This window comes from Martes martes (genome assembly GCF_963455335.1).
Source record: "Martes martes genome assembly, chromosome: 4".
NCBI classification, from domain to species: domain Eukaryota; kingdom Metazoa; phylum Chordata; class Mammalia; order Carnivora; family Mustelidae; genus Martes; species Martes martes.
Window position 1 is genome coordinate 86,993,467 of NC_137891.1, and position 27,165 is coordinate 87,020,631.

At 39.8% G+C, this 27,165-nt stretch overlaps 1 protein-coding gene across 7 annotated transcripts in view; it reads right to left on the reverse strand.

Moving 5' to 3' along the window:
• Positions 1-27,165, reverse strand: part of RPRD2 (regulation of nuclear pre-mRNA domain containing 2) — an 89,458-nt gene that overhangs the window by 39,586 nt on the left and 22,707 nt on the right. For all 7 annotated transcript variants that reach the window (XM_080801196.1, XM_080801195.1, XM_080801199.1 and 4 more), the window contains exon 2: positions 10,760-10,889. In XM_080801196.1, the coding sequence (XP_080657322.1) occupies positions 10,760-10,889 (130 nt within the window). The remainder of the gene's footprint in view (positions 1-10,759; positions 10,890-27,165) is intronic.

A 27,165-nucleotide genomic window follows, 5' to 3' on the forward strand; every position in this document is an offset into this window, starting at 1 on the left:
CAGGGGCCCCTAAATAAAACCTAAAAAAAAAAAAAAAGACAGGGTGGCAGGTACTAGGGATAATACTCATTTAGCCTCCCGAGCTTTCTAGACAGAGCATATTGGTGATCTTGCCACTTCCAACAGCCTTCTTGTCACTGCTCTGGTGACACCCACAGCAATGGTCTATTTCATATCACAAATAGCAAAACAACAACCAAAAATACTCAGAGGAGGTGGCACCTGGGTGGCTCAGTGGGTTAAAGCCTCTGCCTTCGGCTCAGGTCATGATCTCGGGGTCCTGGGATCGAGTCCCGCATCGGGCTCTCTGCTCCGCGGGGAGCCTGCTTCCTCCTCTCTCTCTGGCTGCCTCTCTGCCTACTTGTGATCTCTGTCAAATAAATAAATAAAATATTAAAAAAAAATACTCAGAGGAGGATAGTCATAGAAGCGCTCAACATACTGGGCTTGCCAAAAATAGTATGAATAATTTCAAGAGTTTGGGGCCATCTTCCAGCTTCTTACCAGGATGGCGATCGATCTTGTCCTTCAGCTCAGCAAACTTACAAGCAGGTGGGTGAGCTGTGTGACAATCCAGCACTGATGCATAATAGCCAGGCCTGATTTGGCCCAGACAGTTCGGGAAAACCACCTGAGCCATGGGAAACATCTCTGACAGGCACATCTTTGACAGGGAAGCCCATAATGTTCCCAGGAAGAGCTTTACTCAAAACTTCATGGTACACTTCAAAAGACTTTACTTCAGCTGTAACAATGACCAGAGCAAAGGTGACCACTATGTGGGGTTTGAGAATACTAGTATCTAATTGGCCAACTGGGACAGTATCAATACCACCAATTCTGTAGTAATAGTAGAGCGGCAGATGCAAGAGCTGGTCAGCTGGACAAGTTGCTGAGAGAAGACAATCCACAGCTTCAAGCAGCATGGTTCTACTGGCATGGCCATCTTCCCGAGTGACTTTCTATCCCTTAAACCAAGGTGTATTGGTACTTGGGTCCAGCATGTTGTCACTATTCCAAACAGAAACTGGCACAAATGCAACTGGGTCAGGGTAGAAGCCAATTCTCTTAATGTAGGTCCTCACTTCCCTAATGATTTCCTTGTATCTCTTCTGGCTGTGGTGTGGCTTGATAGAATCCATCTTATTGTTTCATACCCAATGTGTAAGCCAAAAGGGCATGCTCATGAGTCTGCCCATTCTTGGAGTTGCTGTCTTCAAATTCTCCAAGTATCAGTAGTAATAATCAGGATAGCACAGTCAGGCTGAGATGTGCATATAATCACGTTTTTGATGAAGTCTGTGTCCTGGGGTAATACTGAGGGTCACATAATACTTGCTGGTCTTGAATTTCCACAGGGAGGTATCAATGGTGATACGATGCTCACATGCAGCTTTCAGTCTATCCAAAACCCAGACATACTTGAAGGAGCCTATTCCCATCTCAGCAGCCACCTTCTCAAATTTTTTGATACCATCACATTCGTGATCAAACAGCCAGTAGCAGTGGACTTGTTTTCCAGTGAAAACAATGTTGATATAAATCTTTTCCTTTATCATTCTGGCATAGTCTTAGCAGTGGTTTTCATGACACTTGTATTATGGGGGCAAACCCACTGCAAAACAGGGGGCTGTTCTTATGGGAAGATTTCTGATGACTGGCTGAATTTAGTCAATGGTTATAGGATTACAGGGTCCTCAATTTTTAATTTGTGCCATTTCAGTTCTTGTATTTTTGAGGACCTTTACCATTTTGTCTGTAACTTCAAATTTATTGGAATAAAGCTGTTCATATTATCCTTTTATGGTCTACAATACCATAATCACATCTACCTTTTACATTTCTAATACTGTTTATTTATGCCTTCTTTTTTCTTGGTCAATCTCACCTAAAGTTTATCGATTTTATTATTTCCTCAAAAAAGAAAAATAACAAAACAGTGTTTCCTTTGTGGAACCCTTCTACTATTATATGTTTGTTCGGTCTTGTGGTTATCTTTTCCCCCAATTTTCTTTTTTTTTTCTTCCCAATTTTCTTTTTAACGTGGTAAAAAATTAACATATAAAATTTACCATCTTAACCATTTTTTTAAGTGAAAAATTCAGCAGGATTAAATATATTCTTATCGTCAGGACGCAGGGGTGGCTCAGTCAGTTAAGCATCCTGGGATGAGTCTGCATCAGGCGTCCTGCTGAGTAGGGAGTCTGCTTCTCCCTCTCCCACTCCCCCTGCTTGTGTGAGCTCTCTGTCAAATAAATATATAAAATCTTTTTTTAAAAAGTGTATTCATATTTAAAAAAAAAGTGTATTCATATTCTTGTGCAACCATCGCCACCATCCATCTCTAGGCCTCTTTTCATCTTGCAAAACTGAAACTATGGCTATTAAACAATAGCTATTAAACCTCCCATTTCCCCTCCCTCCAGTCCCGGCCAACTAACATTCTGCTTTCTTTACAAATTCTATTCTAAGTTCTATAATATTCTAAGTTCTAAGAACTATTCTAAGTTCCCCACTTTGTGTTTGACTTTTTTAAAATTTCATGAGTTTCTGTTCTTATTATATCTTTTCTTCCTTCCTTTGGTTTATTTTGCTCTTCTTTCGTGAACTTCCTGAGATAGATACTTAGCTCATTAATTTTTGGAGCATTTTGTGTTCTAGATACTTTTTAAGTGCTTTGCATATATTAGCTTGTTTAATCCTCACAACAACCCTCAGATACAAGCTGTACTATTATTCTCATTTATAGGTGAGAAAACTGAAGCACAGAAAAATAAACAATTAGTTTAACAAGTGGTTAACAAGGATTTGAACCTTGGCAACTTGATTCCAAAACTTGGATTCTTAACTTGTAAGTTGCACTGCTTTTCAAGAAAGGAAAAATATTCCAGGAAGAAAAATTCATAAGCACTTGTATCAAGACACATTGTATGAGTGTTTGGCTGGAGCAATGGCTCATTATTGGAACATGGGAGAATTGGTGACAAGGATGGGAAGTTGACATCTGACTGTAGAGGGTATTAAATGCCTTCCCAAGGAGCTTGGATAATGGGACCTCACAGTAAAAAAACCCATTTTTAAAAAGTTCAATCTCCTATCTTAGTTTTGTACCATTTACTTTATTATCAGTATCCTTATCTGTAAAATGAGGATAATACTCTTTGCCCCTAATTATATTACGTAGTTGTGGTTTGAAAGTCAAAGAAAATAACAAACATGGGAAAGGAATTTGTTTAATTATATAGTAATATAAAAATATTTTAAAAATAATGATCAGAGCAGTGATTTCATAATATTAATTTGTTAATATAATTGTAGGAGTAATCGTCATTATCAACCTCATCATCACAGCAGCAGCTAACATTTATTAGGTGTTTATCACTATTCTAAGCACTCACCCTGTATCACAGTATTTACTCATTTAGTAGTTCCCAGACCCTGTGGAATAGGTACTATTATGGGCAGATTTACACAGATTAAAAAAAAAAACAAAACACCTCAGGCTGATATCAGACAATAAGAACGTAGTTAGGAGGCTATTATAAAAACATAAACATATCAGACAGAGATGATAATGGGAAATTTAAAGACAGAGAGAAAAGGAGGAAGAAACAGCAAAAGAGTCTGGTAAGTGACTCAGAAATGATGGGACAAGAATTTAAAATTACTAAGGGGCCATTTTAAGATGAAAAACTATAAGTCAAGTTTAGGCAAACTGTATTAAATAAAAGGAAACTAAGAGTCAGAAAAATTTCAGTTCTATTCTCATCTCTTTTATTAAATTGACATTTTACTTTGGGCAATTCTTAACGGCTCTGGCCTTCAGTTTTCTCATTTTATAAAAAGAAATAATAAAATTCAATTTGCTTACCTGAAAAGTTGGTTACCATGAGTTTCAAATACCATTTGTATAAAAATTTTCAATTTACAACCTATTTTTACACAAACTGTGGGAGCAGGGCTTTATACACATATAAAGTAGATTACAGTTTTAGATGTTGAGCTGAATATCATATAATAATGAGACAGTAATTCACAAAAAGAAGTTGAAGACATGGTCAAAAAAAAGAAGGGGGGGGCGCCTGGCTGGCTCAGTCAGTAGAGCATGTGACTCCTGATCTCAGGCTTGTAAGTTCGAGCCCACACTGGGTGTAGAGATTACTTAAAAATAAAATCTTTGGGGCACCTGGGTGGCTCAGTGGGTTAAGCCTCTGCCTTCGGCTCGGGTCATGATCTCAGGGTCCTGGGATCGAGCCCCACATCGGGCTCTCTGCTCAGCAGGGAGCCTGCTTCCCCTTCTCTCTCTGCCTGCTGCTCTGCCTACTTCTGATCTCTCTCTGTCAAATAAGATCTTAAAAAAAAATTAAAAAAAAAAAAATAAAATCTTTAGGGGCGCCTGGGTGGCTCAACGGGTTAAGCCTCTGCCTTTGGCTCAGGTCATGATCTCAGGGTCCTGGGATGGAGCCCTGCATCGGGCTCTCTGCTCAGCGGGGAGCCTGCTTCTCCCTCTCTCTCTCTGCCTGCCTCTCTGCCTACTTGTAATCTCTGTCTGTCAAATAAATAAATAAAATCTTTAAAAAAAAATAAAATCTTTAAAAACAAAACAAACCCCTAAAAATCTAGATAGAGTTATAGTAATTATTAGGATATGAGTAAGAGTTTAATCCATGAGTAGATAAGTTTCCAAGAGAATGTATGTAAAGAAAGAAGAAATGCGGCTGTCAGTTTAGTTAGAAAACTGGGGCACCTGGGTGGCTCAGTCAGTTAAGCGTCAAGACTCTTGGCTTTGGGTCAGGTCATGAACTCAAGGTCATGAGATCAAGCCCCAAGTCAGGCTCCACGTTCAACATGGAGTGTGTTTGGGATTCTCTCTATCTCTCTCTCCCTTTACTCTGTCCCCCCCTTATGTGTGTTCACAAGCGTGCTCTCTCTCCCTCTCTCTCAAAATGAACAGATCTTAAAAAAGAGACAGATAAAGAGAGAAAACTGCCCCAATTCAAACTCCCAAGTGCTTTCAAGACTTTCTTCAATAACCAACAACTAGCCATGAAGTCATTAGAAGCCCTTCTTATGGTGTGTTTATTTCAGAGTACCAAGCTCATTGTTTCCCCAAAATCTGTCATGACATCTTTCCCCAACAAAGGTCAGACATACATGCAATTTTCTCTACACCCTGAGAGTCAAAAGAACACATTAAGCTGTAATGATAACAACTAGTATAAATACACTTTTCTGCTCAATTAAATAAGAAAATTTTAAAAAGCAAAAATGACTGCCTTTTATGAAAGCCTGGGATAGCAATAGGACTTTGGTAAGCTCCATTCACATCAAAGATATAACCTACCTTCATACAATCCTGGCATAATACAAGCAGACCTTCAGTTTTTCCCGGGATTCTTCTATAGTCTATATATAATGTGTGTGTGTGTGTGTGTGTGTGTGTGTGTACACCACTGCTGGTGGCAGAATAGACCATAGTCTTCCAAGTGGTTAACTCAACTTTGACATTCATAAAGACACTTTCCCTGTGCTTCAAATTGAATTTTCTACTGTTCTGTTGTCACAATGATGTACGCATCCAGATGAATGGCATTTTTGTCCCTTAGCTAGTATCCCTAGGACACAAATGGCAAAACTAACACCATCAGGTTGGTTTACCTTCATTTATGTCCCACCCTCTCACATGTAATTTTCACTGTAATAATGACTAGTATTTCTAAAACAAAATCTCCAAGTTCTCACTCTACAGAATTTCAAACTAATGAAGGAAGAATAAACTGAAATTTAATTTAAAAAGGAGCTGTAGGGCACCTAGGTGGCTCAGTTGGTTGAGCGACTGACTTCAGCTCAGTAAAGATCCTGGAGTACCGGGATCGAGTCCCACATTGGACTCCCAGCTCCATGGGGAGTCTGCTACTCCCTCTGACCCTCTCCCCTCTCATGCTCTCTCACAAATAAATAAATAAAGCATCTAAAAAAAAAATAAAATAAAATAAAAAGGAGCTGTAATAATTAGATAATTTTTTGCAAAGAAGTTTCCTAACCCATCTGAAAGCACCAGTTTCCCTCTTTGGTCATCTCTCTTAACATATGGCAGCAGCCCACCCCATACCAACTTTTAGTCTGGTGAAACCAAGTAACTCCTTAAAGGGATTAAAGGAATAAAATGAATGCCCTAATGCAGAAGTTTCTAACAGGTTGCCTACAGCTCAAATTTAGTCAAGAGATGTGTTTTGTTTGGCTAGCAGTAACTTTTTAAAAAAATGTGATTTAGTGTCACAAATTTAAAAATTGGGAGATTTCATATAAAAATCCAATTTTGATCTAACTTAAAAAGTGAAAAACTCCTGGGGCAACTGGATGGCTCAGTCAGTTAAGCATCTACCTTAGGCTCATGATCTCAGGGTCCTGGCATCCAGCCCTGAGTCAGGCTCCCTGCTGGTGGGGAGCCTGCTTCTCTGTCTCTTTCAGGCCCTCCCCCTGCTTGTGCTCTCTCTCTCAAATAAATAAAAATCTTAAAAAAAAAAAATGGCAAGAAAGTCCTTAGAAGGTCTGGCAGCATGTGTTAACACTGAACTTCTACTGCTTTATGGCCAAAGGCTAGGGCTAGGTAACTGCTGCTCCTATTAGATGGATTCTTCTCCACATTCAAGATAACTCACTCATATATGTGACTGGCCTGGAACCTCCAGTCATTTGCCCCTCCTGAATTAAAGGGGTTAAAACAATAGCCTTAAATTAAGATGTAAGAATTCACAAAAGGGTAGAAATGAATCTAAAGTATATGTATGAATAGAAATTTAAAAGAAGGTAGTAGTGGTTGGGATGGGGATGTTTATGGAATACTAAAGCTCATCTCTTACAATCCCCTCGTTTATCATATACTGTGTAATTGATTTCTTTACAACCAAGAATATATTGTTCACTGATACAGTCTTCTACTTCTGCTTCTATTAGAGTGTTAATTAACAGAGTTTAATTAATAACTGATAGGGGAAATCTAGCCTTATTATTCTTTAAAACAATTATCTTTCATATGTTATCCTTCCACATTAAACCCTGTTGAGATTTTGACTGGAATTACAATGAATTTATAGATTACATACTGGGACTCATATTTTTTTTTAGATCTTATTTATTTATTTGACAGACAGGGATCACAAGTAGGCAGAGAGGCAGGCAGAGAGAGAGGAGGAAGCAGGCTCCCTGCTGAGCAGAGAGCCTGATGCGGGACACGATCCCAGGACCCTGAGACCCTGAGCCGAAGGCAGAGGCTTTAACCCACTGAGCCAACCAGGCACCTCATGGGAATCATATTTTTAACAATACCAAAATCTTTCTCTTCAAAATGGTACATAATAATCTATCTTTTCATTTATCCAGACCTTTAACACCATTTAGTGAAGTCTAAAAGCTTTCTTTATAAAAACCTTAATTTAACATACTTCTTACTACATTTACTCAAGTGGGATCTCTTTTATTCTGGGGAGCAGTACTTTTTATTGCAAAAGGAATCTTTTCTCCTAATTACATTTTTAAGTTGGTTACAGCTAGTACTTGAACTTGAATCTCACTTTATATGAAATCTCTTGTTAGTTGACTTTATGTCAGCTGGGGGTCAGCAAACTCTGACCCTCAGGCCAGCTAACTATTTTTGTAAATAAAGTTTTACTGGAACACAGCCATACCCATTTGTTTACCTACTATTTTATAGCTGCTTTCATGCTAGAATAGCAGAATTGAGTAGTGACAACAGAGATTCTAGGGTCTACAGAACCTAAAATACTTGCTATCTGGCCCTTTATAAAAAAAGGTAGCCCATCTCTGATGTAGGTAACAACAATCTTATCTCTTCTAAATGTACTCTTTTTACTTATTCAGAAATGAATGGGATCTCTAGCATAATGGCAAATACGAATGATGTCAGAAGGCACCCTTGTCTTGGAATGCTTTTATTGTTTCACTGTTAAGTCCTATGTTTACTATAGGTTTCTGAAGATACCCTCATTGAGTTAAGAATTTTCAGAACTGGAGCACCTCAGTTTCCTGAGCTTCTGCCTTCAACTCAGGTAATGATCCTGGGGTCCTGGGATTGATCCTTCAGTCGAATTGGGCTCCCTGCTCAGCAGGCAGTCTGCTTGTTGCTTGCCCCTCTTCTTCTGCCTCCCCACTGCTTGTGCTCTCTCTCTCAAAACAAATAAAATCTTTTTTTTAAGATTTATTTAATTTGACAGAGAGAGAGAGAGAGAGATCGTGCACAAGCAGGGGAGCGGCAGGCAGGGGCGAAGCAGGATCCCCAATGAACAAGGAGCACGATGTGGGGCTTGATCGCAGGACCCTGGGATCATGACCCAAACTGACGGCAGATGCTTAACGACTGAGCCACCCAGCACCCCAAAATAAATAAAATCTTAAAAAAAAAAAAAAAGAACATTTTCAGCACTTGAAATTTTAATTTAAAAGACTATACTGGGGTGCCTGGTGGCTCAGTTGGTTTAAGTGTCTGACTTCAGCTCAGGTCATGGTCTCTGGATCCTGGGCTGGAGCCCTGTGTCTGACTTCACACTCAGCAAGGAGTTTCTGCTTGTCCTTCTCCCGCTGCCCCTCCCCCTCTCAAAAAATAAACAAAGGACTGAAGTTTATTCTGAGATTATGTCCTTCCACCTTCTTCTGTGAAATTAGTTAAATTAATACAAAGCAGTTGTTTTATTTTTTGTTTTTTTTTATTTTTTTTAAAGATTTTATTTATTTATTTGACAGGGAGAGATCACAAGCAGACAGAAAGGCAGGCAGAGAGAGAGAGGAGAAAGCAGGCTCCCCGCTGAGCGGAGAGCCCGATGCGGGGCTCGATCCCAGGACCCTGAGATCATGACCTGAGCCGAAGGCAGAGGCTTTAACCCACTGAGCCACCCAGGCGCCCCAAAGCAGTTGTTTTAAAAAATACCTTTGCCTAGTAAAATAAAAGCTGACAACTCTATATTAACCCATGAACTAGGTCATAAAACCTAAGTCTAAGAAACAGTAGGTTAAATTATAAAAAGACTATAGTGGTATTTACAGCAGAAACTCTAAATGGAGACCATCCAGCATATTGCTTTTCTTACTCTAAATTATACTGGGTTTATATATATAAAGAAACAACACAGACTGTGGTTAAGTGGGAAAGAACATGTGCTTTGGGGTCTAGACAGGCTTGGGTGGGAATTCTGTCCCTCCCTGCCCTCCCCACAACCCTGCCAGCTGTGAGAACTTAGGCAAGCTACTGAATCTCTCTAAACCAGTTTCTTTCTCCTTAAATAGGGACAAAGTAGTAGCCACTTTGAAAAAGTTGCCCTCAGGATTCAATGACTTAAAGCACACAAAGCACTCTGTATCATATCTGGTCAATTACAAGTGTTCAATAAATGTTAGGTGTTATTGTTATTATTTTATGTACTTTTTAAAAAGATTTTATTTATCTGACAGAGAGACACACAGCGAGAGAGAGGGAACACAAGCAGGGGGAGTGGAAGAGGGAGAAGTAGGCCTCCTGCTGATCAGAGAGCCTGAAGCAGGGCTTGATCCCAGGACCCTGAGATCATGACCCGAGCCGAAGGCAGCTGCCTAATGACTGAGCCACCCCAGCGCCCACCCCCTTTTTTATTCAAAAATTTTACTTTTAAGTAATCTCTATACCCAATGCAGGGCTTTAACTCACAGCCCTGAGATCAAGAGTCCCATGCTCTACCAACTGAGCCAGCTGGGCACCCCAATTTTATGTTCTTCTGACATGTGTATAAATCTTTTAGTATATTCACCTAGCACCAAAATAAACACCTCAAGTTAATAATCCAAAGGAAAGAAAAAGGATCATTCAATTTTGAATGGGTTAATAGCTAACAAATGGATAATGTGCAATATTATTTGAGGAAATACTCAGCAATTTTGATTGTTCTACATATTTACTTATCCTCTAATTGTGTATGTATGTCTCTTGCACCAAATAAACAACTTGCAAATATGGATGAAACACAAGGAAGACACTATTAATAGAGAGTAAAAATAACATCGAATTAAGTATTCCAACACTTTGGTAAATGCTGGTTACAATTTCATTAAGGATGGAATAAATCAATATGAAGTTCAGAACAAAAATTTCCATTTCTCTTTAATTACACAGATATCATAGAGGGGTCAAGATTTCAAGAACACTGAAAGAAGAAAGGAAATGTGTAAAAAAAAAAAGAAAACAGAAGGAGCTATTGGAAAGAAGTACCAACCAAAGAGTACAACCAGGAGCTATATGGTAGGAGAGAAGAGGCAGAGAATAAATAGCAAACAAGCTTTCAAAAAGAGAAGAGAATAAATAAATAATTTTTTAAAAAAGAAGTTATTTATTTGAGAGAGTGAGCCCACAAGCAGGGGGAACAGGAGGCAGAAGAAGAGGGAGATGCAGGCTGCCCTGCTGAGCAAGGGGCCTGACATGGGGCTCAATCCCTGGACTCTGGGATCATGACCTGAGCTGAAGACAGACGGCCAACCGACTGAGCCACCCAGGCACCCCCAACAAATAAAATCTTAAAAGAGAGAGAGAAGAAAGAAGTTTTAAAAGAAAAATGTATGTATTAGTGGGAAAGTGACATGAACAATTTGGGCAAAATATCCGTGGATCTTCAAGCATGTACAACTATTAACAGTTCTTACTGGATAGGTCAAAAGGAAAACTAAAATTCTTAATGTTCTAAGCTTGGATCCCCAAAAGCAGTAAGAATTTACTTACTTCACTAGAGCAGCTGCTTCAGGAAGGACATCAGCAAATGATTCACGGAAAATGATTGCGTTTTTCCTTTTGCAGTTCTGTATAACATCATTGGCGAGGTAAAAGAGATTTAAACGGTGGGGATAGGCAGCTAGAGACGAAAAAAAGACAACAAATAAAACCAAATGAGTCATTATACTTTGTTCAACTTATTCCAAATACAGTGTTCTCAAACTGTGTAACCACTATTATGTGGGTGGAGAACAGATAAACAGACAAGTGAACTAACGGATCAATTTATTGAAACTAGTGCCTAAAAGCATTGATTGTCTTAGGTTAATATTCTGTTCAAGGTGCTCCCTGAGTAGATTTCCACTTCACTTTATAGATGTTTGGCACTAAAAAACTCATTAACTCTGGAGAAGTTAAAATAAAAACTGTTCCCCCAAACATTTGGAAAGATAAACTCTGCTGAAACAACTCAACTTGTTGCAAAAACACGGAGGTTAGTGGAAAGAGCGTGGGGCTTTAGAACCAGTTAATATGTGACCTTGGGCAAACTGCTTAACCTCCTCTGCATTATTATCATAGCTAGACTCTTTTCATCAAGTAGTCCTGGTACTACTCAGGTACACCTAAATACTGCCATCTAACTGGAAGCAACACTTTACTCCTACTTTGAGAACTAGGTCCTAGGAAATACGTAATTTTATATATATCACACACACACACACACACGGAGAACAAATTCTAAGGCCCACGACAAGGCCCAATCAATTTGCTTTCTGAACTCAAGCAAAACCATCCCCAGTTTTGGGGCACCTGGGTGGCTCAGTAGTTAAGCATCTGCCTTCAGCTCAGGTCGTGATCCCAGAGTCCTAGGAGCAAGTCCCAGATTGGCCTCCCTGCTCAGCAAGAGGCCTGCTTCTCCCTCTCCCACTCCCCCTGCTGGTGGGTGTTCCCTCTCTTGCTGTCTGTCTCTGTCAAATAAGTAAAAATCTTTTAAAAAAATTTTTTAAAAAGCAAAACACCCCAAGTTTCATTATATCCTGGACAATTTTACTGTCCATTTGGATGATCCATCACATTTTCTAGTCTCAAAATTTTTATCTTAAATTCTGTGACCTCTTAAGAACTACCTGCACATTTTAAAATCCCCTTTTCTGACCATAGCCTCCTATTCCCCTTGTATCTGTCACTTTTTTTTTTGTATCTGTCACTTTTATCAAGATCTCAGTTCTACATTTTTCCTAACTTTATAGTCACTTTTAGTACTCAACTTTTCTCTATCAATTCCAGACTTTGATCTATTATTTAAACTTTTTTTTTTTTTTTGAGACAGAGCGAGAGCGAGAGAATTTGTGTGCATGCCCACAAGCAGAGGCACAGAGGATCCTATGTAGGATCCACGCCCAACACAGAGCCCGACTCAGGTCTCTATTTCACAACCCCAAGATAATGACCTGAGCCAGTATCAGGAGTCAGATGCTTAACCCATGAGCCACCCAGGTGCCCCTAAACCACTCTCTTATTAAAACCTTCATTTTCGGGATGCCTGGGTGGCTCAGCCGTTAAGCATCTGCCTCCAGCTTGAGTCATGATTTGGGATGGAGCCCTGTAATGGGCTCCCTGCTTAGCAGGAAGCCTGCTTCTCCCTCTCCCACTCCCCCTGCTGGTGTTCCTGCTCTCACTAGCTCTCTCTGTCAAATAAATAAATAAAATCTTAAAACAAAAACAAAAACAAAAAACTTCATTTTCTATCATATGCATTCAACAAATCCTAAATCTAGATCAACCTAACTGAATGCCTTTACTGCACTTTTATTTCTGCTCTTGGGTTCTGATGAAGAAAAATTATACCACCAGGAGGACTGAAATCATAAATCTAGTCTCCTTCAGCTGGGCCCTCAACATTACAATGCTAGTCCTTCCACATGTTCTTTATTATCATCAGAAATCATTAGATGTAAATTCTATTCTCTCTCAAAAAAAAAAAAAATTTAAACCCAACCAAATCAACTTATCTGAGTTAAGATCTTTCAGATTCAAATAACTGAAAGAGTTCTCACTGTCTCCACTTTAACTCCCATTAATTCCGTAACTATAGGAGCTACTTTTGTTTTTCTGTACTTAAAATATGCAATCTGAAGAGCTTTATATAAATTATGCCATCTAATTTATGTTGCCACCACTCCACTCAAATAAGAATTACCAATAAATTCCAACTAATTAAACCTGATGAAAATTTTTAAAATGTTATTTCATTATGGCTTTTGGCACACAAAATAATCTGTTACGGTAATTCCTCTTTGGTTTCGGTCATAACCACTTCCCTGGTTTTCCTACCTCTCTGATTCCTTCTGTGAGGTAGCTCCTGTCTACACAGGAGCTGCCTGTGTAGACAGGCAGCTCCACCTGCGACCTTTAAATGTTGAAGTTCCCAGCGTTCTCTCCTGAGCACTCCCTCCATTTACCCAGGGCATCATGTTCTAAGATTTCAGGTATTAAGTTAGATAGTTTGCTCCATTCCTGACTCTTGTCCCTTATTAGCTTTGGGGTTTTATACACTACTTAACTCTTCTTATAGAACACTTCCTTTTTCTTTGTAAAATGACAACCTCACAGGGTTGTTACAAGTATTAAATGAAACAAGGTATATAAAGCATTCTGGATAGTGCTTAGCACACAGAAAATGAAATGCTATCAGCATAACCATCCACTTTCACAGCCTTAATTCCCACCACCTATGCATCAATGACTCCCATGTCTATAGATACCAAGCCTGGATTTCCCTTTATCAGTCAATGCACACATCCATGTTCAAGTTTCAGAGGCACCCTGGCTTGATTTTTCAGTATTAATAAAAGTCCTCTACTACTGCAGTACCCTCCTAACTGGTTCTTTTACTTCTAGACTTAGTCTCCTCAAATTTACCTTCTACATTGCTAAATTCACTTCTACTATGCAAACAATATCCAAGTTGTTTCTCATATCAAATCCATCAATGATTTCCAAATGCTTACTAGAAAATGCCTGAACACCTTGGTCTCCATTTATGATCTGGATCATACCTTCCCTGTCTCATCCCTTCCCTTTCAAAGTTCTATTTCTAATGAAATACAGTTCCCAGAAAACCTGCATGTGTACTTTCTCTCTTTCTCTCTCAGAATTTTCCTTTTCTAAAATATCCCATCCTGAATACCTTGTGTTTTCTACTCATCCATATAAGTCCAAAATACTTACTTTAACTCATGTCAGATTTTGCCCCCCACCTTATCACTACTTCTTCCCCAAACAAACCACCCACAATGATTTTAACACAACTTCTTTCCAATGCCAACCCTACACCCTACAGTCAAATCACTACAGAAAGTCAGGAAGAAATGAGAAAAATTGGCTGAGGTAGTCTGTGAAAATGCCTAAAGGCAGTGGGATTTGAGAAGACCCCTCCTGCATGATTTTCCAAACCCTCTGCAACCTAGTTCTTGCTTACTTGTTTAGCCTCAACTTTAGCCACTCTCCTTTAAAGCCGCAGTTTAGTGAACTACACTTTGTCTCAAAGCCAAGCCCCACCTCCTTCCCTTGTCTTGACACCCATTTCAACAGGCTAATTCTTTTACTTCCTTCAACTTTCAGCTACATATCACATCTTCCACAAAGCTTCCCCTGGCTCTTTAAGACAAGGCCTTTGGTAGATCCTGAAGATACATGTGTCATACACTTACCACACTGTAGTGTACTTGTCTGCACCTTCCAGACTGTAAGTTCCCTAAAGGCTGGAATTCTGTCTTGTTTAATGCTATGACCTCAACGACTAATTGAGTAACTGGAAGGTGCTCAAAGAGTATTAATTAAATGTCTGATTAAGAATTAAATTTTTGTATAGGCAGGAAGAAAGGGGAAGAGCACTCTAGCAATAACAAGTCAAGTAAAGTGTGCTGAAAAGGTAAAGGTGAGTAAAGGTGCTGAAAAGAATTGTGCAATTCTTTTGCAGAAGGGAAAAATTTAGGCTAGATTTTTAAACTTATTTAATAATACTTATAGCATTTTCTATGTGTTAGACACTGTTTTAAAGAGGATACAAACATGAACTGATACCCTTACAACATCCCTATGAGGTTGGTACTGTTATCTCCATTTGAGAGACGGAATGATGTGAATTGTCACATCTAGTAGGTACTGAAACCGGAATTTAAGTATAGATAGTTTGGCTCAAAAGTTTGACATTCTTTTTTTTTTTCTTTAAGATTTTATTTATTTATTTGACACAGAGAGAGATCACAAGTAGGCAGAGAGGCAGGCAGAGAGAGAGAGAGAGAGAGAGAAGGAAGCAGGCTCCCTGCTGAGCAGAGAGCCCGACTCGGGGCTCGATCCTAGGACCCTGAGATCACGACCTGAGCCGAAGGCAGAGGCTTCAACCCACTGAGCCACCCAGGCGCCCCCCATGAAAACTTTTTATATAAAAAGATGATTTAGGGGGCGCCTGGGTGGCTCAGTGGGTTAAAGCCTCTGCCTTCGGCTCAGGTCATGGTCTCAGGGTCCTGGGATCGAGCCCCGCATCGGGCTCTCTGCTCCGCAGGGAGCCTGCTTCTCCCCCTCTCTCTCTGCCTGCCTCTCTGCCTACTTGTGATCTCTGCCTGTGAAATAAAACATAAAAAAATCTTAAAAAAAATAATAATTGACTACATCAAAATTTAAAAAAAAACTTAAAAAAAAAGATGATTTAGAAAAAGCTGCAGATAATTTAACTGGTAGAAATAATAAAAAGAGCTAATAACATCTGCAACCAGACAAATCTACAAGGTAAGATATTCTGCAGGTCAACAGGCCCAGTCTCATCAACAAACCAGTGGCATAAAATGTAACAGAGAGATTAAGAGACCCAAGGAACAAAGTAATCTGATGTAATTTATCTGTGTCCCTACACTGCACACAGGTTTGGACTAACCACCTTTAAATGACATTTCTGGATCAATGAAAGAAATCTGAATATGGCCTGGGATTAGATAAAATGAAAATTTACTGGGCACCTGGGTGGCTCAGTGGGTTACACGTCTGCCTTCAGCTCAGGTCATGATTCCAGGGTCCTATGATTGATTCCTGCACTGGGCTCCCTGCTCAGTGGGGAGTCTGTTTCTCCCCCCTCCTTCCTACTTGTGCTCTCTTTTGGTATCTCTGTCTCTCTCAAATAAATAAATAAAATATTTTTTAAATGAAAATTTACTAAAATGGAAATAAAAAACCATCAATTGAAAAAAATAGTAATTACAGAGTGATTTCATGTTAGGAAAAAAAATCTTTTAAAGAGATCAGAAAGGATATGGAATTAACTTTAAATAGTATTGATCTCTATTTTCCTTTTGCTTTCTTGTATTCTAATTTTCTACAAAACATATTTGCTGCTTCCATAACAATAGGCAGTAGGAAATATAAGCATTTTGGCCCCAAAAGTTGAGCCAGTTTTCTTGAAGTAATCTGCATTTCATTCTGGACCTCTAAACTTTGAACTGTAAACTCAAATATCCAACTACTTCCCCAACACCTCCTCTTGCATGTCTAATAGACAGCTCGGACTCAACACGTGACCTTCTGATCTCTTCCTACAAACTGTCTCCTCCTATAGTCTTCTCCATCTCAGTAAATGGCATTTATTCTGGTGGCTTTTTTCAGCCAAAAATCTTGAGTCATCCTTAACTACTCTTTCTCTTTCATACTCCACATCCAAATTTGCAATGTAGACCTCATTAATGCTACTTTCAAAATACATACAGACTTAGGAAATTACAAATGTAGAAAGGGAGAAGATTAGAATAAACCTTGTTGTGTTGGGACTATAATTGGAAGTCTTGGTGTAAACCTCATAGTTATATATATAGAAAGATAAGGGGAATGAATGTGTGTGTATGTGTATATGTGTAAATACAACTATTTCCTAATCTCCACTGAAAATATCCCAGTATCTAATATCTAGATCTTGGTTTCAAAGAAGAACCAGGGCTTCTTGGAGAAATGGCTGATTCCAGGCCAGGAAAGAAGGTACAAGAGCTTGGAACAATTTGCACTAGAAAGTAAAAAAGTGCTCAAAGCACTTTTTATAGTATATTGGACACAGGCACTACCTTCAAGGGGTACCTTACAATCGCTTACAAGTTCTTAACAATCTGGCCCCACATGGTCTCTGATCCTCTGTCCAATCACCATTCATTCCATTCCAGCCATTCTACCCACCTTACTGAATTGAAGTAAGACCTACAACACACCTGGCATACTCAGGGTCACACCCCCCTCAGGGTCCTTTAAGCTGCGTACTCCCTCTGCTTTGCACATTCTTTTCCCATACAGTCTCACGGTTTACTCTCTCATTGCCTTTAAATCTTTGACCAATGTCACTTTCTCAGTGACTTCCTGGACTTCCCAGAATAGGAAAACTGTAATATCAAACATCACCTCTCCTTTATTTCCCCCCTACCACATAATTTCCCAATATACTATAAAATTTAATTATTTTTTTGTCTCTCTCCCCCCGACAAGAATATAAGCCTCCTGAAAGCAAAGACTTTTGCCTATTGTTGAATTCTCGGCATCTAGGACCATGCCTAACACACAGTAGGCTTTGAGTAACTATCTTCTGAATGAATAAATTAGAAAGAGAACAAAATACAAGGAAAAGAAGAAAAGGAATGAAAAATGAGAAGTCTTCTATTCGGTTTGTTTCATAATCCCAGAGGTCAGCTGGCTTATGTGTAACTATAAAGGATAGGCTGCATTTAAGGTAGGGTTAGGTATTCTAAGGGGTTGTTGCAGAAGATCATTTAGATATAAAATCAGTGTTCTCACAACAGCAATTCCTCAACAATCTAGAAACTAAGAACTCAACCCTCTTTTTATCATTATAAAGAAGGGGAAAGAGACTAACAATAGGAAAAGAGGGGCCAGGGTGCTTGGGGGCTCAGCTGGTTAAGCATCGGATTTTGGCTCAGGTCATGAACTCACCAGCCAGTCTGGCTCCCTGCTGAGACAGGGCTCTGCTTATCCGAATCCTCCCTCTGTCCCTTTTCCTCTGCCCCTCTCCCTGCTCATACTCTGTCTCTCTAATAAATAAATAAAATCTTTTTTAAAAGGAAAAGATGGGCCACTGATTTAAAGTAATAAGTAAATTATTCAAAATAAACCTCCTAACCTGGTGGCAAAAGGATTAGATTTTTTTTTTTTTAAAGATACATTTAGGGACGCCTGGATGGCTCAGTGGGTTGAGCCTCTGCCTTTGGCTCGGTCGTGATCCTGGGGTCCTGGGATCGAGTCCCGCATTGGGCTCTCTGCTCAACAGCGAGCCTGCTTCCTCCTCTCTCTCTGCCTGCCTCTCTGCCTACTTGTGATCTCTGTCAGATGAATAAATAAAATCTTAAAAAAAAAATAAAATAAAGATACATTTATTTGAGAGAGAGAGAGAGAACGAGCCAGAGGGGCAAAGGGAGATGGAAAGAGAATCTCAAGCATACTTCATGTTGAGCACAGAGTCTAACGTGGGGCTTGAAACCACCACCCTAAGATCATGACCTAGGCCAAAATCCAGAGCTGGGACGCTTAACCAACTCTGCCACCCAGGCACCCCAGAAGGGTTAAATGATTTTTTGGTAAAGATTTTATTTATTTATTTGACAGAGAGAGACACAGCAAGAGAGGGAACACAAGTGGGAGGAATGGGAGAGGGAGAAGCAGGCCTCCCGCCAAGCAAGGAGCCTGATGCAGGGCTCGATCCCAGGACCCCGGAATCACAACCCGACCTGAAGGCAGACACCCAATGACTGAGCCACCCAGGCACCCAAAGAAGGGTTAAATTTTTTTTTTTTAAGATTTTATTTATTTATTTGACAGAGAGAGACACAGTGAGAAAGGGAACAGAAGCAGAGGGAGCAGGAGAGGGAGAACCAGGCTCCCCGCCAAGCGGGGAGCCTGATGCAGGGCTTGATCCCAGGGCCCTGGGATCATGACCAGAGCTGAACACAGACACTTAACGACTCAGCCACTGGGCATCCTCCCACCCCCACAAGAAAAACTTCTTTAAAAACAAACAAACAAACAAACCAACCCAAGAAACTTACAAAGTAAGTACTGGGGCACCTGGTGGGCTCAGTCAGTTAAGCCACTGCCTTCCACTCAGGTCATGATCCTGGAGTCCTGAGATGGGGCCAGTCCCACATCGAGCTCTCTGCTCAGCGGGGAGTATGCTTCTCTCTCTGCCCTCCCCCATCTCATGCTGTCTCTCTCATTCTCTCTTTCAAATAAATAAATAAAATCTTTAAAAAAAAAAAATGACCCTAGGGACAGCTGGGTGGCTCAGTCAGTTAAGCATCCAACCCTTGAATTCAGCTCAGGGTAGGATCTCAGGGTTGTGAGATCAAGCCCTATGTCAGGTTCTACACTGGGCATGGAGCCTGCTTAAAATTCTCTCTCCTTCTCAAAAAAAAAAAAAAAAAGCAAACACATATACATGGATCACACAGTGTGGCTGCTAAACCAGCTGGGTCTGAGGCCCTTTTCAGGTTTTCTACTTCTTTCTTTCTTTTTTTTTTTTTTAAGATTTTACTTATTTATTTGACAGAGAGAGAGTTCACAAGTAGGCAGACAGGCAGGCAGAGAGATAAGGAGAAGCAGGCTCCCCACTGAGCAGAGAGCCTGATGCGGGGCTTGATCCCAGGATCATGACCTGAGCCAGAGGCAGAGGCTTAACCCACTGAGCCACCCAGGCACCCCTCAGGTTTTCTACTTCTTGAGCCAATAGGGTTAATATTTTCACAGACACTTTTTCCATTTCCTCTAGGCTTTCAAAATTATTAACTTTTAAGATATTGTTTATTTATTTATTTTTGAGAGCAAGAGAGAGAGCACGAGAGTGCACAAGCAGGGGGAGGGACAGAAGGAGAGGGAGAAGCAGACTCCCCACTAAGCAGGAAGCCAGACACGGGACTCAATCCCAAGACCCTAAGATCATGACCCAAGCCAAAGGAAGTCATTTAACCAACTGAGCCACCCGGGTACCCTTGGCTTTCAAAATTATTAATGTAAAGTTGAACTTGCATTTGTTTGTAATTTTTAAAAATTTCCATATATCTACCATTAATCCTCTTTTGAGAACACATTGGTGGGGGACCTAGGTGGTTCAGTTGGTTAAGTGTCTGTCTGCCTTTGGCTCAGGTCATGATCTCGGGGTCCTAGGGATTGAGGCCCACATTGGGCTCCCTGCTTAGTGGGGAGTCTGCTTCTCCCTCTCCCTCTGCCTCCGACTCATGCTTGCTCTCTCTCTCGAATAAATAAAATTTTAAGGAAAAACAGGAACACATTGGATAAATGAAATGTGATATATATGTATAAAGTAAATACGTTGGGACACCTGGATGACTTAGTTAAGCATCTGTCTTCAACTCAGGTCATGGTCCCAACGTCCTGGAATCAAGTTCCGCATCAGGCTCCTTGCTCAGGGGGGAGCCTGCATCACCTCTGCCTGCTCTGCCTGCCACTCTCCCTGCTTGTGCACACACTCTCTCTCTCCCTGACAAATAAAATCTTTAAAAAAATAAATGTGAACATATATATACACATATATATCATTTGTTCTTAAAACATACATCATAAAATACATATCATACACACATATTCAGCCTTAAAAAGGAAACTCTGACATAATATAGACAAACCCTGAAGAGACCTTATGCTAAACGAAGTAAATAAAAAAAGAACAAATACTATATGATTCCACTTATATGAAGTACCTAGAGCAGTCAAATTCACAGACAGACAGTTGCTAGGGGCTAAGGGATGGGAGGAATGGGGAGTTATTGTTTAATGGGTTTACAGTTTCAGTCTGGGGAGATTTAAAAAGTTCTGGAGATGGATGGTGGTAATGTTGCACAGCCATGTTAACATACACAGGAAATATACAAGAAATTATTAAGAATGGGACCGGGCACATAGAGGAAGAAGGTGGAGGACAACTTACTTTTGTTGCATACTGTTTCAGTTTTATTCACCATGTACATCTTCTTTTTTTTTTTTTTAAGATTTTTATTTATTTATTTGACAGAGAGAGATCACAAGTAGGCAGAGAGGCAGGCAGAAAGAGAGGGGGAAGCAGGCTCCCTGTTGAGCAGAGAGCCCAATACGGGGCTCGATCCCAGGACCCTGGGATCATGACCTGAGCGGAAGGCAGAGGCTTAACCCACTCAGCCACCCAGGAGCCCCTCACCATATACTTCTATAATAGTTTAAAAAACGAAGTAGTGGGGAACCTGGCTGGCTCGGTCCATAAAGCATGCAATTCCTGATCTTGGGGTTGTGAGTTCAATCCCCACATTGGGCACAGAGCTTACTTTAAAAAAAAAAAATAAAAAAAAAAAGCTAAACAAAACAAAAAACATAGCTAAAAAATAAACTAGTTAATCAGTCCCTAATAAACTGAAGTGACTCTAATTTGAAAATAACCCTCCCTTGGGGCACCTGGGTGGCTCAGTGGGTTAAAGCCTCTGCCTTTGGCTTGGGTCGTGATCCCGGGGTCCTGGGATCGAGCCCCACATCCGGCTCTCTGCTCAGCGGGGAGCCTGCTTCTCCCTCTCTCTCTGCCTGCCTCTCTGCCTACTTGTGATCTCTGTCTGTCAAATAAATAAATAAATAAATAAAATCTTAAAAAAGAAAAGAACCCTCTCTTAAGTACATAATCTACTGCAACTACCTTCTCAGTTCTTACCTTCCTTTTCCCCTTAAGTATTTGAAACTAAGAGTCTACTACAATGGTCAGATATCTCTCTACTTTCTCACCTCCATTCACTATTCACTATTTATTACTATATCACTATTTATTATTTATTAGGAGGAGGAGGAGAAGGGGTAGGAGGAGGGGGAGGAGGAGAAGTGGGAGAGGAGGAGGAGGAAGAGGGAGAGGGGAAGTGGAAGGAGGGAAAGGAGGAGGAGGAGGAGGAGGGGGAGGAGGGAGAGGAGGAGAAAGAAGAAAAGAAGAAGAATTATTTAAGTCACTTAATATTGAGCATACAAGAAACATGCAACTTACTAGTTGACATTCATCTATAGTGAAGAATTTCCCTTTTTTGCCCCTTCCTTATTCTCTTCTCTTTGAATGAACGCAAGTATAGACTAAGCGATTTTTTGCTGCATTCACTACCATCATTATTCTTTCTGATATTCAAACTGGCCACATACTTAGCCAGTAAAATCCCCTTCAAGCCAGCTCTTACATCTTTTTTATATCATCTCATTCACCTTTGAGCAACTTCTCTTTTTTTGGCCCATGATTCTGTTTCCATGAGCCTGGTATTTTCTTCATAGGAAGATTTTATAAACTACTGATGCAATCTGATTAGTACTCATAGTACTATTCAAAATTTTTAATTCTTCTTGGATCACTATTAATTTTTTTAAGGGTTTTATTTATTTGACAGACAGAACACAAGTAGGCAGAGAGGCAGGCAGAGAGAGAGAGAGAGAAGGAAGCAGGCTCCCCACCGAGCAGAGAGCCCAATGAGGGACTCGATCCCAGGACCCTGAGATGATGACCTGAGCCGAAGGCAGAGGCTTAACCCACTGAGCCACCCAGGCGCCCCTCACTATTAATTTTTTTTAAAGGAATCTGTTCATTTCGTCAGAAGTTTCATGCTTACTGTCATAAAGTTGTTCATGTAATTTTTAAATTTCTATTTTATCTGTAAGCGTGCCCCCTTTTCCACTCCTAATATTGTCTATTTGTGCCTTTTTTTTTTCCCCCCTTGATCAATCTTGACAAAGGTAGGGGGAGGGAGCAGAGGGTGATGGAGAGGAAGGACAAAGCAGACTCCCCGCTGAGCAGGGAGTCTAATAACGTGAGGCTCAATCCCAGAACCCAGAAATCATGACCCGAACTGAAGTCACATTTAACTGACTGAGCCACCCAGCCACCCCCCCCTTTTTTTCTTTTAAGCAGGCTCCATACCCAGCATGGAGCCCAACATGGGTCTTGAACTCACAACCCTAGGATGAAGACCTGAGATTAAATCAAGAGTGGGATGCTTAACTGAGTCACCCAGGTGCCCCTGAAGGATCCTTTTAAAACCTAAGTCAGTGAATGTCACTCTCTGCTCAAAATCCCCCAACAGTTACTCCTTTCACTCCAAATAGAAGCCAAAGACTGCCATGATCTGCCATCCCCTTATCTCTCTGACCTCACTTACCTTCCCCCTCACTCCATTCCACCTAGTGTTCTAAAACACTGTTCCTTGAACATACCAGATATATAGTAGGGTCTTAATTTGAACTATACCGTCTACCTAAACTCCTCTTCCTCCAGATAACCACTGGGCTAACTCAGTATATCTTCAGGTTTTTACTCAATTCTCACTTTTAAAAATAAATAAATTTATTTATTTATTTATTTATTTATTTATTTATTTATTTGACACGGAGAGAGCAAGAGAGTGAACACAAGCAGGGGGAGTGGGAGAGGGAGAAGCAGGCTCCCTGCTGAGCAGGGAGCCCAATGTGGGGCTTGATCCCAGGACCCTGGGATCGTGCTCCGAACCAAAAGCATATGCTTAATCAACTGAGCCACCCAGTCACCCCACGATTCTCACTCTTAATGGAGCCTATCTTAAGTGCTTCCTTTGTAGTTATTAAATGTTCCCCATCTCCATCATTAATTCCAAAGCCCTCTGCTCTATTTTTACTTTTTTCCAAGATGAATTTATCATCTTCTATCATACTAGATAATTTACTTTTTCATTATGTTTGTTGGCTACCCATTTCCCCACCAAATGTTGGCTCCACGGTGTCAGAAATCTAATGTATTATCAAATGGAACACATATAAGTAAGCAGTTAGTAAAGTGAGTCACACTAATTTTTGTTTGTTTAAGTAGGGTCCATGCCCAGTGTGAAGCCCGATGCAGGACCTGAACTCATGACCCTGAGATCAAGACCTAAGCCAAGATCAGGGGGTCAGATGCCTAACCACTAGGCCACCCAGGTGCCCCGAGTCACACCAGTTTTGACATGTAGTGTCCTTATTGCTGTTCATTGCTATGTATTTTTAAATTTGTACTTATTTCTTCTTTGATTCATGAGTTATTTGGAAATGCATATTTTAATTTCCAAACAAAAGGGAACATTTTGTTTTTGTTCACTTCTAAGTTAATAGTGCTATGGTTAAAGAACATGAATCTGTGATACAGAGCATTTGAAATACTAATCTTGCATTAGGGGTCAGCAGTAAACATCAGCATTGGTTTAAAAAAGTGGGGGGCACCTGGCTGGCTCAATCGTTTTAAACATTCCATATTTGAGTTTTTAGAAGACAGTGGCAGCTGCAGCAGAGCTCAAGTCACTGGCTACTGCTCCTGACTTCTTGCTGTTTATTCTCCCGAGGAACAAGCTGTTGAAGAAGCCACACTACAGCCTTAGCCTTTAAATATACTGAAAGAGGGGGGCCTGGGTGGTTCAGTCAGTTAAGCGTCTGCCTTCAGCTCAGGTCATGATCTCAGCATCCTGGGATCGAGCCCCCGAATTAGGCTCCCTGAGCAGGGAGCCTGCTTGTCCCACTTCTACCCAACCCCTGCTCCAGCTTGTGCTCTCTCTCCCTCAAATAGAGATCTTAAAAAAAAAAAAAAAAAAAAAAAGATACTGAAAGACACCTGTGGAACCAGAGATGGCAATTCACCAAATCTGAATTATTCTAACCAGCCACAACATAAAAATCTTTGGAGTAGGCATGTGCTGGCTTGATCAGAGGTACAAAGGAAACGAATTCAAAGTCAAAGGACTAGTTCAGATACCTACCAAGACCCTGAGAATCACTACAAGAAAAACTCCTTGTGGTAAAGATATAAAACTTGGGATCAGGGCCCTGGCTGGCTCAGCTGGTAGAACATGTGGTGAGTTTGATACTGGGTTCCTGAGTTCCACAATGGCCCATAGAGTTTACTTAAAATAAATAAATAAAAATCAATTTTTAAAAGATTTGGGATCGCTTTTGGATGAGGATCCCAAGTGACTCATTGATGTGCAGAGTCCTGAGATGATGAATCAGATTACTTCCAACAGAACTGAGCTGAAGTTGAATTCACCACTGCAGACGCTTAAATCAACCTTTTAATTAATAATCAGTTGTTTATATAAATATACCTGTTTAAAAAAAATGCCTTATTTTCTAATTTTAGAGCACAGCGTTCTCTATGTGAGTCCATTAAATCAGATACGCTGTAGTATAAATTTTATTTTTACAAATTTTATATCTCCTTAAACTACCAATAACTAAGAGCTACATTTTAACTCTCCCACTAGGACAATGGAGTTGATAAAGACTGCTTTATATATTGATCCTATTTTATTAGGTACTTACAAATTTAGAACTGATGTATCTTCCTAGTACATTAAACTTTTTGTCATTTTAGGGACCCTATTTATCCCTAATTTTTTTTTACCTTAAAATCTCATTTATCTGTTATTCAATCAGCTACCACAGTGATGTTTTTAATGTTTTTGATTGTTTGCTTTGGGTTAGTAATTTCCTTCTACCTTTAACCTTCCCATTTTAGCTATACTCTAACTGTTGCTAAAAAAAAAAATCCAAACTGGTTATCACTGTCTAGGATCATTATATATACATTTAACTGTGACTGATGTATCTGGACTCATTTTTATTTGCCCTGCATTATCTGTGTGTCATGCTTCACTATTCTTTGTTCATGCCTCTTTGGCAAGTTTTTATTTCTTGATTCTCTTTTCCCCCTTCTAGAGGCTGGAAGTTAATTCTATTTCTAGTCATTTAGTAACTACTTGCAATATTTTACCATACACACACACACACACACACACACACCCCTTAAAAGATACAAGGATCTGAGAATACTTTTATCCCAAGTCAACTTCTGCTTGGTCTATGTTATCCAGCATTTTAGTTTTGACTTTCTTAAAAAAAACTCCACATACTAAACATTATTTTATACAGATAATGTTCATTTAGATTTACTCTCATGGTTACCAATTTATTTGTTCAGCGTTGCATTTTCTCTCTCAAACCTTCCTGGGATTATTTTTCTGCTTCTTTAAGTATATACCCTTTAGAAGGTCCCAAAGTGAAGATTTTTTGGTTTCCAACTTTTGTCTTTCTGAAAATATCATCATTTTACCCTTGCTCTTAAAGAAATAGCTTTGCTAAGTACACAATTCAAGATTGATAGTTATTTTCTCCCTGCCTTTGAACATTTTATTCTTATGTCTTCTTTCACTATTGCTTCCACTGTTCCATTTTATTCCTATGTCTGGCTTCCACTGTTGCTATCAATCTTACTGTCATTCCTTTGCAAGCTATTTATTTGTTCTCTCTAGCTATTTTTAAGGGCTTCTCTCTGTCTTTGGTATTCTTCAGTTGTTGTTGTTTTAAGATTTATTTATTTATTTGACAGACAAAGATCATAAGTAGGCAGAGAGGCAGGCAGAGAGAGAGGAGGAAGCAGGCTCCCTGCTGAGCCGACAGCCCGATGGGGGGCTCCATCCCAGGACCCTGGGATCATGACTTGAGCTGAAGGCTGAGGCTTATTAACCCACTGAGCCACCCAGGCACCCCTGTATTCTTCAGTTTAACCATAAAGTGTGCAGTTATAGATTTCATTTTGTTTAACCTCCTTCATATACATTCTGCTTCCTGTACATTCCCATCTTTCACCAATTCCTCAGATTTCTAAGCCATTATTTCTTCAAATATCACCTAATCTCCATTTACTCCTTCTGGGACTTCAATCACACATATGTTAGATTCATTATCATTCTTATCAACTTATTTCTCAGCATTATATTCTGGGAAATTACTTTTCTCTCAAATAAATAAAACTTTTAAAAAATAAAATTAAGTTAAAAGTTTATTTTAAAAAACTGTATTTTTTGCAATTTCTGTAGGATTTAGTTTTGGTTTTTTGTTTTTTTGGTGAAAGGATCCTGAAAAATCTAATGTCATATCACCAGAATTCCTTCTATTTACACTTCTGCCAAATATAATCATGCTCCCTCTCAGAACCATGCCCCACCAAAATTCCTCTGGCAAACTTTTTTTCCTTAGTTTCTAAAAAATCACTTTGTTCTGATCCTCTCATCTACTTAGGACACCTTTCCTTCTGCTAACCTCTGAAAGTGGTGTTTCCCAAGTTCTTTCATTGGCCCTATTCTCTTCTCAAACTCTGGTCCTTGAAGTGTTCATCCATTAACACTACCAATATATTTACAATTCTCAAGTCTACACCTCTAGCTCAAAGCTCCCTCCCAAATACAATATAATGGTTATGAACATCTTTACTGAGTCAGAGCCAGTTTCAAAACCCAGCCCTATTTGCAACTGCATGACCCTCCCCAAACACTGCTTTCCCCATTACAAGGGGTAGTAATAGTACCTACCCA